Source organism: Theropithecus gelada, chromosome 16, assembly GCF_003255815.1.
Source record: "Theropithecus gelada isolate Dixy chromosome 16, Tgel_1.0, whole genome shotgun sequence".
In the NCBI taxonomy this organism is placed as follows: Eukaryota; Metazoa; Chordata; class Mammalia; order Primates; family Cercopithecidae; genus Theropithecus; species Theropithecus gelada.
Window position 1 is genome coordinate 66,606,889 of NC_037684.1, and position 14,047 is coordinate 66,620,935.

General features: G+C 46.0%; 1 protein-coding gene across 1 annotated transcript in view; it reads right to left on the reverse strand.

Annotated features, from left to right (window-relative positions):
* Nucleotides 1-345: 345 nt before the first annotated feature.
* The window catches only part of MYH13 (myosin heavy chain 13), a 72,446-nt gene continuing 58,744 nt past the window's right edge, over nucleotides 346-14,047 (reverse strand). Inside the window, exons 33-42 of the mRNA XM_025362001.1 lie at nucleotides 13,278-13,402; nucleotides 11,708-12,016; nucleotides 11,420-11,623; nucleotides 8,803-8,928; nucleotides 8,325-8,495; nucleotides 5,284-5,388; nucleotides 5,086-5,181; nucleotides 3,439-3,573; nucleotides 2,579-2,835; nucleotides 346-418 (exon numbers count right to left, since the gene is read on the reverse strand). Of these exons, the coding sequence (XP_025217786.1) occupies nucleotides 2,821-2,835; nucleotides 3,439-3,573; nucleotides 5,086-5,181; nucleotides 5,284-5,388; nucleotides 8,325-8,495; nucleotides 8,803-8,928; nucleotides 11,420-11,623; nucleotides 11,708-12,016; nucleotides 13,278-13,402 (1,286 nt within the window). The 3' untranslated portion in view covers nucleotides 346-418; nucleotides 2,579-2,820. The remainder of the gene's footprint in view (nucleotides 419-2,578; nucleotides 2,836-3,438; nucleotides 3,574-5,085; nucleotides 5,182-5,283; nucleotides 5,389-8,324; nucleotides 8,496-8,802; nucleotides 8,929-11,419; nucleotides 11,624-11,707; nucleotides 12,017-13,277; nucleotides 13,403-14,047) is intronic.

Sequence of the window (14,047 nt, forward strand, 5' to 3'; positions counted from 1 at the left end):
TGGTGATGACGATGATGGTGATGGTGGCAATCTTCAGATGAGGGTGGTGATGATGATGGTGGTGGTGGTGGTGATGGTGATGGTATGATCTTCAGAAGGTGGTGGTGGTGGTGGTGGTGGTGATGATGGTGATGACGGTGATCTTGAGAAGTTGGTGATGGTGATGATGATGGTGATGGTGGTGATGGTGATGGTGGTGGTGATTTTAATAGTGATGAAGGTGATGATGGTGATAGTGATGATGATGGTGATGATGATGGTGATGATGATAGCCATAATAATGGTAGTGGTTAAGTTAGAGGAAGGTGACCTCAGAATCATTTTCTGCTACCACCACTGCTGCCAATCTTCCTCAATTTCCAACCCCATTGTGTCAAAGGCATTTGGGGTGGGCTGGTGATGAGATGAAAAGGAGAATCTAGAAGGCCAGAGAGAAGGAATAATCTAAGATGTTAGAGAATAGTGTACTTATCTCAGTGCCTGGTACATAGTAAGCCAGTACTTACTATCAGGTAATAGAAGCTATGAATTTTTGAAACAGTTTCATTAAGATATAATCATACACCATACAATTTATCAGTTTAAAGTGTAAAATTCAATGGCTTTTAATATATTCACAGTTATACTGCCACCACCACAATCAATTTTAGAACATCCATTATCCCTAAAGAAGCCCTGTCTATGCCTCTTGCTGTCACCCCAACCCCCTCATCCCTCCTGGCAAAGCTATGATTTTTATTGTTATCTATGCCTTACAGAATAAGGAAACTGAGACTAAGCAAGGAGAATAACTTGTCCATGGCCACACAGTTAGTATGTGACAGCACTGGGATTCCATCTAGGTTCGCCAGAACCTAAAGCCTGTGCTTCTGTCCACACAGGTCAGTTTGACCAATGAGGAAATTCAGGTTCAGAGAATATATGTGATCAACACAAGGCCACACAGCTACAGCTATTAAGTGGTCAGAATGAGGTTCACATTTAGTCTTGGCTCCTAATCCACCCATAAGGGTCCTGATTCCATTTTACTGTGCCCCTTCAGGGTAAGCAAACCAACATCATCAGAATGGATGAGATCCTTAAGATCCAAGAGAGAGATGTGAAACTAGCAGTAGTTTTCTTTCCCATTGAGGAGGGAGAATGGTGCCTGGGTCCAGTCTCATCTTGGACTTGGAAAGTTAACATCTCTTTGGACCCAGCTGCTCCCTTTTCCTTTTGGCCCTGAACACCCTGAGGAGGCTCCATGCAGGTGGGGAGGAGTTACCCTAGCTGGAAGGAGGAGCAAGGTGGTACCTGAGCTCCTATCCAACCTTTTCTAAAGCATCTGTCTTCCTAGGAGTAATGAGTTTGACAGTACCTACTACCTTCTCAGATGTTAAGGGGAACTGTGGGTGGGCATGAGAGAATTATATGACAAAGCCTCTAAAAAGGATGGGATGGAAAAGCAGAGTTGTTTGGCAGCCTGCAAGTCTAGGATCTCCAGGGTGTAATTTTCACTCTGCCCTAGACAACTATAGTCAGAGTGCTTAATCCTTCTGGGCCCCAGTGTCCCTATCTGTAAATTCAGAGAGAAAATGGGGAAGTGAATTTGCAAGAATTATGAGCTCCTAGGAGGAAACTGTGCTACGGTTATCTGAAGGGATCTTTATTTTCTTTCCTTCTTTCTCTTCCTTCCTCCCTCCTTCCTCTCCTTCCTTCCTTCCTTCCTTCGGGATGTTTTCAGCTTTATTGAGGTATAATTGACAAAAGGAATTGTATATATTTCAGGTGCACAAATTGATGTTTTAATACATGCATACATTATTAACTATAGATAGGCCTGGTGCTGTAGATCTCCAGAATGTATTCATCTTGTATAACTGAAAATGTGTATCCTTTGACAAACATCTTCCCATTTCCTCCAACTCCCAGCCCCTGGCAACCATTATTCTACTCTTTGCCTCTATGAGTTTGACTATCTTAGATTCCACATTGAAATGAGGTCACGCAGTGTTTGTCTTTCTGTACCTGGCTTATTTCACTTAGCATAATGTCCCCCAAGTTCACCTGTGTTGTCACAAATTGCAGGATTTCCTTCTTTTTTATGGCCCAATAGTATTCCCAATAGTATATGAATATATATTCAAATTTGGATATATATGCACATTTGCATGTATATGCACATTGTGAAGATATATACATATATATGAGATATCTACATATATATACACATATATACACATTTTCTTTATCCATTTATCCATTGATGGACATTTTGGTTCCACATTGTGGCTATTGTGAACAGGGATGCCATAAACATGGAAATGTAGATGTCTCTTCAAGATCCTGATTAATTTCCTTGGGATATATACCCAGCAGTGGGATGGCTGGATCATATATGGTAGTTCCACTTTTAAGTTTTTGAAAAACTACCATTAGGTTGTACCAATCTGCATTCCCACCAACTGTACACAAGAGTTCCCTTTTCTCCACGTCCTCACCAACACTTATCTTTCGTTTTCTGATGATAGCTATTCTGAGAGAGGTAGAGTGACATAGGGTCTTTATTTTTAAATGTTTGTGGAAGCTAGTGATTTACCTGGCCATGGTTTGAATTTCCATGTGTTCTACTTGGAGCAAAGATCCTCCACTTTCACATCCCTTATTTAATATTTACAATAGAGCAGCAAGAATCTAAATATCAGCTTCATGGAAGAGGAATGGACCATGATAATAAACACAGCAGAGCCGGGAATCCGAGTATTTAGGAGAGTTTATTTCTCACACATTTTCCCTCCACTCTCTCTGAGGTGTCCCATGGCAACGAGCATCAGGTGAGCCTCATTCTTCCATCTTCTGTGGGAGAAAAAACAATTGTACATAGGAAATGAGTCAACTAAACGGGAGACTGAACATCACGTTGAAGTGGAGCAGGTGGAAAATCTGGAACTTCAGAGACACATTAAGGAATGGCATTGTTTCCCTTTGCACATTGTAAAAGCAAACCAATCTAGCTACTAGCGACAGGACAAATGCCCTGCAAATCAGGGGCTTCATGGGCAGCATCTGTAGCAACAGGGAGAGACAGGGATGACAGTGTCCTGCCTCACTGCTCATTCTCCCAAGAGCCTGGAACCACAGGAGTCTTTGCTAAAACAGTAGCATTTGGGAGTGTGTGACCAGCAGCAGGAAGGAGAGGATCAACAGTCATCCTCCAGGTTCTCCCTGGGTGGTCCATGGGACTCCCCCGGGGCTTGGGACTTCTTGGGAAGAAGCCATACTCAGGTACTTGCTCCTACCTGGCCCCCTACATCTCGGGTACCTGCTCTTACCTGGTCCCCACATCTCAGGTACCTGCCTTTATCTAGCCTCCCACACTCAGGCTTTCACCTCTTACCTGGCCCCCATATTCAGTGTCTGTTCTTAGCTGGCCTCTACATCTCAGGTACCTGCTCTTACCTGGCCGCCCACGTCTCGGCTCTTGGCCCTTAGCTTGTTGACCTGGGACTCGGCGATGTCCGCCCTCTCCGCGGCCTCCTCTAGCTCGTGCTGGACTCTCCGGCATCTGGACAGCTGCGTGTTGGCCTGCTCCTCCTACACAGGAGACAGAGGGGTTATGAGGCTATAGAGCCCCTCAGTCTGATTATGAGGTGCCCTGTCCCTGAAGGCCTCTGAGGAGTTAAGCAACCAGGGCCTTGGATTCCCCAATGGCAAAGAGGGCAGGTAGGCTTTCTCCAGAGTGTGAGGACAAGGCTCCGAGCTCACAACCATGTGTACTGCCTTGAATCACCTTGCAGGTGCTACTGTCCCTCCTAGGATCTCCAAAAATGTTCCCTTGCACCTCTTCTATATGGTATCTGTTCCACAGAGATCTTTGGGGGAGACCTAAGTCCAGTGCTCTCCCAAGGCATCTGAAGGTATAGAGACCAATGGCCCAAGTCTCCCTCATCCTGTGTCTCTGCCCAGCATCATCTATCTAGGGCCAGGCCACTGTACTGGTCTATTTGGGGGAATGTCAAGGATTCCTGACTAAGGTGTCCTCCTGGGCACCCTGTAGCCTGCCAAACCTGCTGGGACTGTACTCATCCCATGTGCACGAATTGCTCTCAATATTGAACCAGTTCAAATGTGCTTCCCTGAGATTAGGATTGAACCAACCAGGCCGCAGGGAAGGGAGGAAAAAGAGCAATGGGAGAAACTCAGTCATTTGTCCAGGGCAGGCTCCCCTAAATTTTGGTACTTAGAACCGTAGCCCTGTGGGATGCTCTGCATACAATAAGAAGGTTCCAAAGTCAATGAAGTGTGAGAAATGGTATATTCTGGAACCCCGCTTCCACTTTGTAGAGTTGATGACATATGAAACTCTACAACGTCTACACAATCTGAGAAACCCTTCAAGTAAAGCAACCAGTGTAACTTTGTTTAACTGAGATTTTCCCAAACTATTTCTTTTCTGTAAAATAATAAGCTCCTCCTCATGGCAGCCCAACTTCCTGCTATTAACATCCCTCAGAACCAGTGTCCTCAGAAGACACTTTGGGAAACACAGATTTCAGCCCATTCCATTTCTTTCCTGTTGATTTCACCTATTTGATCAAAGGGCGGATCACAAAGGATGGAATGGAGTGGAGGGAGTTGGGAGGGCTGAGGAAGGCTGGAGATGCCTAGGAGGGTGGGCTCTGGTGGGATGGTGGGAATTAGGATGAGGTGCCTCAAGTCAGGTCATGGGAGCAGGAAGGGCTGGGAGGGTAGACTGGGGTGGTTTGAGAGAGTCAGGGTGATCCAATGCCAGCCAGGATAGGCTAACATGCTCTGGGGTGGGTCAGGTAAGTCACGGTGGGCAGGATGAAGGGGATGAAGGGGGTTGGCCAAGTAGGGTGAGGCAAGAGGACACAGAGGTGGTGAAGGTGGGGAAGACTTAACATGGACCAAGAGAGGAAGAGGACAGGTGTCTCTGTGTTTATAACCTGCAAATACAAACTCAGGCCTGAGACTCAGAGGACTTTACCAACCAGGAACCTGCTCCCACTCGGGGATGGCGGGGACACCCAGGCTGCCCCAGGGACTGTCTGTCTGTGAGCACTCCCGGGGACCTCCTGTGCTCACCGCCTCCTCAGCCTGCCTCTTGTAAGACTTCACTTTGGCCTGCAGCTTGTCCACCAGGTCCTGGAGCCTGAGGATATTCTTGCGGTCCTCCTCAGCCTGCAAACAGGGTACACGTGGCAGGGGCCTGCAAACCTATGGCCACTTCTGATGGGGCTTGGTCCATACAGCATTCGCTGAGGAGGTTTTTGGGACCTCTACCTGGTAAGTCATCTCCTTCACTTTGCGTTCGTACTTGTGGGCTCCCTTCAGGGCTTCAGCTCCCCTCTTCTGTTCCACATCAAGCTCATTTTCCAGCTCCCGCACCTGGGTAGGATGAAAAGAACACAGAATTCAAGTCTCCTCTCCCAGGCTTCTCTCATGGACTCATGGGCCAATCATTCTAGCGTGAACTCAAGATCCCCTAGTGGTCGTTAAAAAGTCAGGAAAACAACAGATGCTGGTGAGGATGTGGAGAAATAGGAACACTTTTACACTGTTGGTGGGAGTGTAAATTAGTTCAACCATTGTGGATGACAGTGTGGCGATTCCTCAAGGATGTAGAACTAAAATACCATTTGACACAGCGATCCCATTATTGGATACATTCCCAAAGGATTATAAATCGTTCTATAAAGACACATGAACACATGTGTTTATTGCAGCACTATTCACAATAGCAAAGTCTTGAAACCAACCCAAATGCCCATCAATGATGGACTGGATAAAGAAAATGTGGCACATATACACCATGGAATACTATGCAGCCATAAAAAAGGATGAGTTCATGTCCTTTGCAGGGACATGGATGAAGCTGGAAACCATCATTCTCAGCAAACTAACACAGGAACAGGAAACCAAACACCGCATGTTCTCACTCATAAGTGGGAGTTGAACAATGAGAACACATGGTCACAGTAAGGGGAACATCACACACCGGGACCTGTCGGGGGGCGGGAGGCTAGGGGAGGGATAGCGTTAGAAGTAATACCTAATGTAAATGATGGGTTGATGGGTGCAGCAAACCAAGATGGCACGTTTATACCTAGGTAACAAACCTGCACATTCTGCAGAAATTAAAGTTAAAAAAAAAAAAGATCCCCTAATGGGATTTTTGCCAAGATGTCTCCTCCTAGGGCTCAGGAGCCATATTTTATTTTATTGACAAGTCACCACAAGTCCATGCAGGTGCTTTGAGCAAGTGAGAAGAAGATGCCCTCATTGGGCAGAGGCAGCCTGAGGTGCACAGAGCATAGCTGGTGGGTCAGGCTTTGCACAGATGCACCCTTTTGTGGAGCCAGGTAGTTGGCAAAGGCAGCAAAAGCTAACCTGACCTGTCCTTGCAGTTGAAACCTACCCAGCTGTTCATGGTTGCCCTGATTACAGATCAAGTAAGGCAGCAGGGATCACGAAGAGAACCTGGGCTAGGAGTAATCAAAGCATTCTCCAGGCCCACTTGATAGATCCAAAGCAAGTCAGTTGCCACCACTGAGCATGAGTTTCTGTATATTTAGGATGGAGATAATATTTCCTGCCTAGCCTACCTCAAATGTGGAGATTGAATTAAAGTATGTGAAAGTATGGTTAGAATGACAAAGCACTACACAGGTGTTGTTAATTTCATAGTTGCTTCTGCCTTTCCCGAAGTCTTGAGGGGAAAGGGTAGCCACTGAGGACACAAGTCACCAACTGTGGTCCCAACTCCACAATCCAGAGATTGAAGCCGAGGAGGGGCAGCAGCCAGCTGCATTCTCCACTCCACCGGGAATCACAGTGGCTGCACAGCAGGGACGACTCCAGACTTGGAGACTCACTAGATCAATCTTGAAAACTATCAATGGGACAGGCTTACTCTGGGCACTGTTCCCAAAACCTCCCCACCCTCTACCTCCTGGACCCAGGAAAGTCTTCCATCAGGTTCTACAAAACATTTGTTTTCCTAGGAATTCTTTCTAGGCTTCTGTGAGGTTTATGGAAGTCACATAACTGGGCAGGGGATGGGAGGACAGTCAAGGCACCTCACCATGGGAGGGGGAGGGTGGCCAAGGGCTCCCTGCCAATCCGGGAATCACAGTATGGCAGAAGGTGTCATGAGACCTAATCCTTTTCGCATAGGAGGGATCCATGAGAAGAACAGGCCTAAACTCACTGTGATGGAATAGGACTGGGGACCATTGAAAATAAACATTCAAGAACTTGGGGGGAAGTTCTAACTTCCCTGGTGTTTACTTTTGTTATTCAAAAAGTCTATGGCCTTGTTTTTAGCACCCCCCCCCCCCCAAAAAATCCTTTCACATTTAATGGGACCGTGTGCCTGGGGAGGAAATCCTCGGTGGTTTGCAGGTTTGCATAAAGAATAACAGTATTTGGGGGCCTTCCTGCTGGGAAAAGTTGTCTCCTTCTCTTTCCCTCCTCCTCCTCCTTTCCTCCCACTCTTTCATTTCCTGTCTCCCTGGGACAAGAGACACTCGAACAGCCTCCTCCGCAGAGCCCTCCTCCAAAATGTCAACTGCTAGTACAGCCCATTTTAAAATGATTGAAATAAACCACATGGGTCTAAAAGGAAAAGCAAGGGGGACAGGAAACAAAGGGAACAGTCAGCAAAGAAACGGAACAATAACTGCAGGATACGCTCCCAGATAAAGAAAAAGCAGGATGTCCTGGTGTCGGGCGTTGAACTTTTCTGGTGCATCAACCTAAAGGAAGAAGCCCCGATCGCCCTCTTTGGGGGCTGGAGCAAGAGACATACCTGTGCCAGAACTGCAGCCTGCACTGAGAGATGAGAAAAGCTGGGAAGGGAAGGAAACCTGAGATTGGGAGAAAACGGAAACTGCAGATTTTATGTAGGATGGGCCGTGTTTATCAAAGTGAAACTTGGTCCAAAATGTAAATGCATCAAAATGTGTAATTTTAAAGTATATGTTCATAGCTTTTTCCATGTATGTGTGTGCATCTGAATCTACACAGCAAATGGAATGTGAACATTAACACACATCATGATATTACATTTACTGAGGTGTGAGCATGCCAAAATAGATGTGTGTGTGTGTGTGTGTGTGTGTGTGTGTGTGTGTGTTGGGGCACAGGAACAGATGAAACAGAAAGAGGTGAGAAATGAGGCTCACAGGGAATTTTGCAAGCAGTCCTGAAACTGAATTTGCAATCTATTCAATCAATGGCCTTTTCCCACCATCTCAATTTCTGGACTGTGGTTCTGTCTGAGGCTGTCACTTTCAGAGTAAGAGTCCTCTCAAAAACTCTACCCGGTTCTCCAATTTCTGGATCTGCTTCTTCCCGCCCTTCAGTGCCAGCTGCTCAGCCTCGTCTAGACGGTGCTGCAGGTCCTTCACCGTCTGCTCCAGGTTCTTCTTCATCCGCTCCAGGTGGGCGCTGGTGTCCTGTTCCTTCTTTAGCTCCTCAGCCATCATGGCAGCCTGGTTAAGTTCACAGGACACATCAGAGGCCCCGTCCGCCCATCCCTACCTGGAGCTTGCAGAAGAGGAGAATGTTGGGATCGTGGTGCTGAGCCTCCCCTGTCTGACTCCAGCCAGTCTTTGCTGTTTCCTCAGCCTCCCCTCCCACTTTGCCGCTGCTGAGACTGTACCTCATTCCATCTGTCTGGGAAGCCACCACTAACCGATTGTGGTCATAAAAGATGAAACATACTTGCCACGCCCTGGCTCAGAGGCCCCCCTTTCTCAGTTCCAAACCCCATCTCTGAAAAGGAAGAACAGAGCTCACATCCGTGATGGCCTTCTTGGCCTTCTCCTCTGCGTTCCTGGACTCCTGGATTGAGTTCTCCACCTCTGCCTGGCACTGAGCTATGTCAGCCTCCAGTTTTTTCTTGGTATTTATCAGGCTCGTGTTCTACAAGAAGAATTAGATATCAGGGGTGTGGGTTCTATCTGGGCACTTAAAGAAATTGGAAGGGGGAGGGTTGGGCGGGGAAGGAAGTAAATCGTGATCCTGTTCCATTTCTTATTTTTCACATGGATGACCTGCTGGGTACAGTACTGTACATTATTCTTTCTTTCTTTATTCTTTTTTTTTTTTTTTTTTTTGAGACAGAGTCTCGTTCTGCCACCCAGGCTGGAGTGCGGTGGCCGGATCTCGGCTCACTGCAAGCTCCGCCTCCCGGGTTCACACCGTTCTCCTGCCTCAGCCTCCCCAGTAGCTGGGACTACAGGCATCCGCCACCACGCCCAGCTAATTTTTTGTGTTTTTAGTAGAGACGGGGTTTCACCGTGTTGGCCAGGATGGTCTCAATCTCCTGACCTTGTGATCCGCCCACCTTGGCCTCCCAAGTACTGGGATCTTTCTTTATTCCTAACTGAACAGAAAGTCCTGTTTCTGTTCAGTTAACAGACCCAAGAATTGTACATCAAAGAATTGAGTAAATGATAAAAGTAGAATTTCAAATATTTGAGGATGGATAGATTATTCAGTAAAAGGTGTTAGAGCAAGGAAATGATTGATAGACATACTATATAAAATGAAAAATAATTCAAATAATCAAGATATGCCATAAATAGAATTGTAAGGGTGATGACAAACTGGAAAACATTTGCAATGTATATTACAGAAGAAAATAGTCCCTTTCTTAACATATAAATAAGGCAAATCAATTTAAATAAAGGGCAAAAAGTACAAATGGGTAAAACATACTAGAAGAAGTACAAACGGCCAAGAAAAGTGATAAAATGTTCCACCTCATTAGCAATAAAAACATACTAAAAACTCAGTGAGGTATGCTTCAGCAATAAAATTGGTGAAGATTTTTAAAATAAGAGCTAGAATATTCGAGAATTTATAGAAGAGAACTCTCACACGTTTTCCCAGAGGAAATAAAAATTGAGACAACCTTATTAAAGAACAATTTACAATATATTACAAATATCTTTGCTGTTTGGAACCTGAAATTTCATTTTTAGAAATTTATTTACTTCTAGACATATTAAGTGATAGTAATCATGGAAGTATATGAAAATTTAGTTACGAGGAAGTTCATCAGAACAGCCTTTCTAAAAGTAAAATTTTTATTGAGAACAATATAAAATAACCACAGAAGACTGATGAAATGAAAGTGCAATAATATACAGGTAGAATAGCCTACTTTTCTGTCATTAAAAATCATATTACAGAACACTATTTAAAGATGTCGAGGCTGGGCACAGTGGCTCACGCCTGTAATCCCAGCACTTTGGGAGGCTGAGGCTGGCGGATCACCTGAAGTCAGGAGATCAAGACAATCCTGGCCAACATGGTGAAACCCCGTATCTACACAAATACAAAAATTAGTTGGGTGTGCTGATGTGCACCTGTAATCCTCAGGAGGCTGAGGCAGGAGAATCGCTTTAACCCAGGAGGTGGAGATTGCAGTGAACCGAGATCTCACCACTGCATTCCAGCCTGGTGACAGAACGAGACTCTGTCTCAAAAAAAAACCAAAAAAACCCAAAAAAACTCAAAATATGTTCATGATTGTTAAATGAAAAAAAGAGATTGCTAAAGATTGCTCATATTTTTACTATATGTATATGCATTTATTTTTAATTAAAACTTTTGTTTTTTTGTAGAGACACAGTTTTGCCATGTTGCCCACGCTGGTCTCAAACTCCGGAGGTCAAACAATCCCAAAGTCCTGGGATTAGAGGCAAAAACATAATATTTATATAATTCACAAGGGGCCTAAGAATGAGAGACCCTAGAATGTTAATAATATGCTTGACTTTTTTCTTCCATGTATTTGCTTGTTTTTTCTATTTTTTTAAACAAAGGAGTTTTAAAAACGTTTATAAAAATAATTATTTTGTGTTTTGTGTGTGTGTGTGTGTATGTGTTGTTGTTGTTGTTGTTGTTTGTTTCGGCAGGGTCTCCCTCTGTTGCCCAGGCTGGATAGAGTGCAGCGGTGAGATCATAGTTCATTGCAGCCTCAACTCCTGGGCTAAAGCGAACCTCCCACCTTGGCCTCCCAATGTGCTGGGATTATAGGTGTGGCACTGAGGCGGGTCAAAAATAATTATTTTGAAATAAAATCTTAATATTCTAAGGTTTCCTCTTAAATAGTACTTCCAGGCGCCTTACACAATAATTAATCCTTCTTGCTCTGATTTCCCTACAACGTGTAAGATGTTTAATGTTTGGATCAGAAAAGGCTCAGAAATCTGTCAATCAAGAGTCAGTTATTCCAAGAAGCAAGCTTAAAGAAAATTGGTCTTGACCACTAGTCTGGGAGAAACCGGGTGCTCCTTCCCACGGCGTGGGCCCTGAGCCGAGGGATAGCGGAAGCAGCTAGGGGTGCAGGAGGCGCTAGCTGCCCCAGGGTGGCTTTTCAGCGGAGGAGTGAGGGCCGACGCACCTGGGAGTGCAGGAGCTGCACGCGGTCGCTGGCGTCCAGCAGCTCCTGCTCCGACAGCCTGCGGGTCCGCTCGGTTTGCTCCAGGGCCACCTTCATTTCCTCCAGCTCCTCCAGCAGGAGGCCATTCCTGCGCTCCACGATGGCCAGCTGCTCCTTGAGGTCCTCATTGCTCCTCAGGGCGTCGTCCAGGTGCAGCTGGGAGTCCTGCAGGGGAGACCCGGAGTGAGGCCAGAGCTGCCCGGCAGGCTGCAGCCCGTCCAGGTACGCAGAGGCGGCCACCGTGCTCACCTTGAGCTGGCCCTGGACCGTGCGCAGGTGCTTCTGGGTCTCTGCCACCTGGCGGTTGGAGTGGCCCAGCTGAATCTCCATCTCATTGAGATCTCCCTCCATCTTCTTCTTCACTCTCAGGGCGTCGTTCCGGCTGCGGATTTCAGCATCCAGCACGCTCTGCATGGCCTCCGTTGCCCGCTGGCTGTTTCTTTTTAGCTGCTCGATTTCTTCATCCTTCTCAATGACCTTGCGGTCTAGCTCGGATTTCACCTGGCTTAACTCTAGCTGGACGCGCAAGATCTTGCTCTCCTCGTGTTCCAAGGAACCCTGACGAAAGCAAAGGAGTGACTGGGAGTACTGTGGGCAGCCACCTTCATGAATGGGTATTTTCATCCCCATACAATCAAATGGGTATTCTTTTTTTAAAAAAAATTAAATTAAAAAAAATTTTTTTTTGGTAGAGACAGAGTCTGGCTATGTTGCCCAGGCTGGTCCTGAACTCCTGGGCTCAAGTGATCCTCCTTCCTTGGCCTCCTAAAGTGTTGGGATTACAGGTGGTGTGAGCCATGGTGCCCAGCCCAAATAGGTTTTTTTTTTTTTTTTTGACAGAGTCTCTGTTGCCCAGGCTGGAGTGCAGTGGCACAATCTCGGCTTACTGCAACCTCCACCCCCTGGGTTCAAGCGATTCTCCTGCCTCAGCCTCCAGAGTAGTTGGGATTACAGGTGCCCGCCACTGTGCCTGGCTAATTTTTGTATTTTTAAAGACAGGATTTCACCATGTTGCCTAGGCTGGTCTTGAACTCCTGACCTTCCAGGTGATCAGCCTGCCTTGTCCTCCCAAAGTACTAGGATTACAGTTGTGAGCCACCATGCCCAGCTGCAAGTAGGTATTCTTTTACTGATTTTATAGATGAAGAGAACAATACTCAGAGAGGTCCGAGTATTTGACTTGCTCCCAAATATCCCTAATAGTGATGAAACTGGGACTAAAACTTTGCATCCCTCGTGAACAAATTTCTTATGACTTGAGATAGAGTATCCTTCTTAATTAGTGAAAATTTTACTGAAGGTGTCTATTTTAATAATAACCATAAATCGAGAGTCATCCTATTCTCCAAAATCACAGGGCAATTGCTCTCCTGTTATCCTGTGTTGGTTTGTATTTCCCTAGAAACCACCAGTCATCCTGGCCACCGCCGATTACTGCACCAGGAGACTCTGGGTGTGTTTTGATTGTACAGGATTCTTGCTAGCCAAAGATGATTGTCTGTGCCTCTGTGTGAAACATAACTGAGAGATGCTGCGCGGCTCTCAGGATGTTAGGTGATTGATTTTCTGCTTCCTGAGAGGAAGACATTGAAGACATAATGAACACATTAATTTATTTTCAAAAGGGGAACTGTGCCAGAGGACACCCAGGAGATAAAGTAGCAGTCCGTGGATATTTCAGCCCCTGGGATGGCTGAACGTTTCTCCCATTGGAAACTCAGGGCCTCCTGGCAGGAAGGGCCCCATGGGGTGGTGATGGGCAGCCTCTTTCAGTTCCTGGTCCTCCTGAATTTCCGAATGTCATATCCCAGACACTTACCTCTACTTCTTCTAAGGCGACTTGCAGATCTGACTTTTCCTGCTCCACTAGCTTCTTGGTCTTTTCCACTTCCTGAAGATTCTTACCAGTTTCTGCAATCTGCTCAGTTAAGTCGGAAATCTCTTCTGCAAAGGACAGGCTCGATTTAGGCTGTTTCAACAGGCTCCAGCTTATGGCATAGGCATTTGCCAGGCAATTCAGGAATGGGCGATTCATTCGTGGCGTTTATATAGGAGAGAATACAGGGTAGCTGTTCGGATGAGGTGTTGGCAAGACAGGGATGCGTTACCTCACCTGCACTAGGCAGACAGGAACCACAAGTGAAGAATAGAAACTTAAAACTTCAAAAGTACTGTATACAAAACGGTCATAGAGCAGACCAGAGAAAACAATTGTGGGGAAAAGGCGTAGAATCATAGTCTGCAGAACCAGAAGGGGCTTTGGAAAGTGCTGGGTGTGGTCTTCAGACTTTGTAGATTGGAAGTCTGAGGTCTTAAGGGATTCAGTGGCATACCCAAGAATACAGAGCCACTTAGAGACAGAATCACTGAAGGGTCTTCTCTAACAGAGCAGTGGGCTCAGCAACCCATTGTGCCTTCGGTTCTCGAAAATGAGACTTAGCTCCTGCTGTGCCTTACATTAAAAAGGTTTGGACCTTGGGGCAAACTGAATAATGTGAAGCATGATGGCTGAGGATTGTGTGGGGCAGTGGGAAGAAGGCGTCTGCAGATGGCTGTGACCAAATGGGGAAGGGGTTGGCAGGAGGAGAC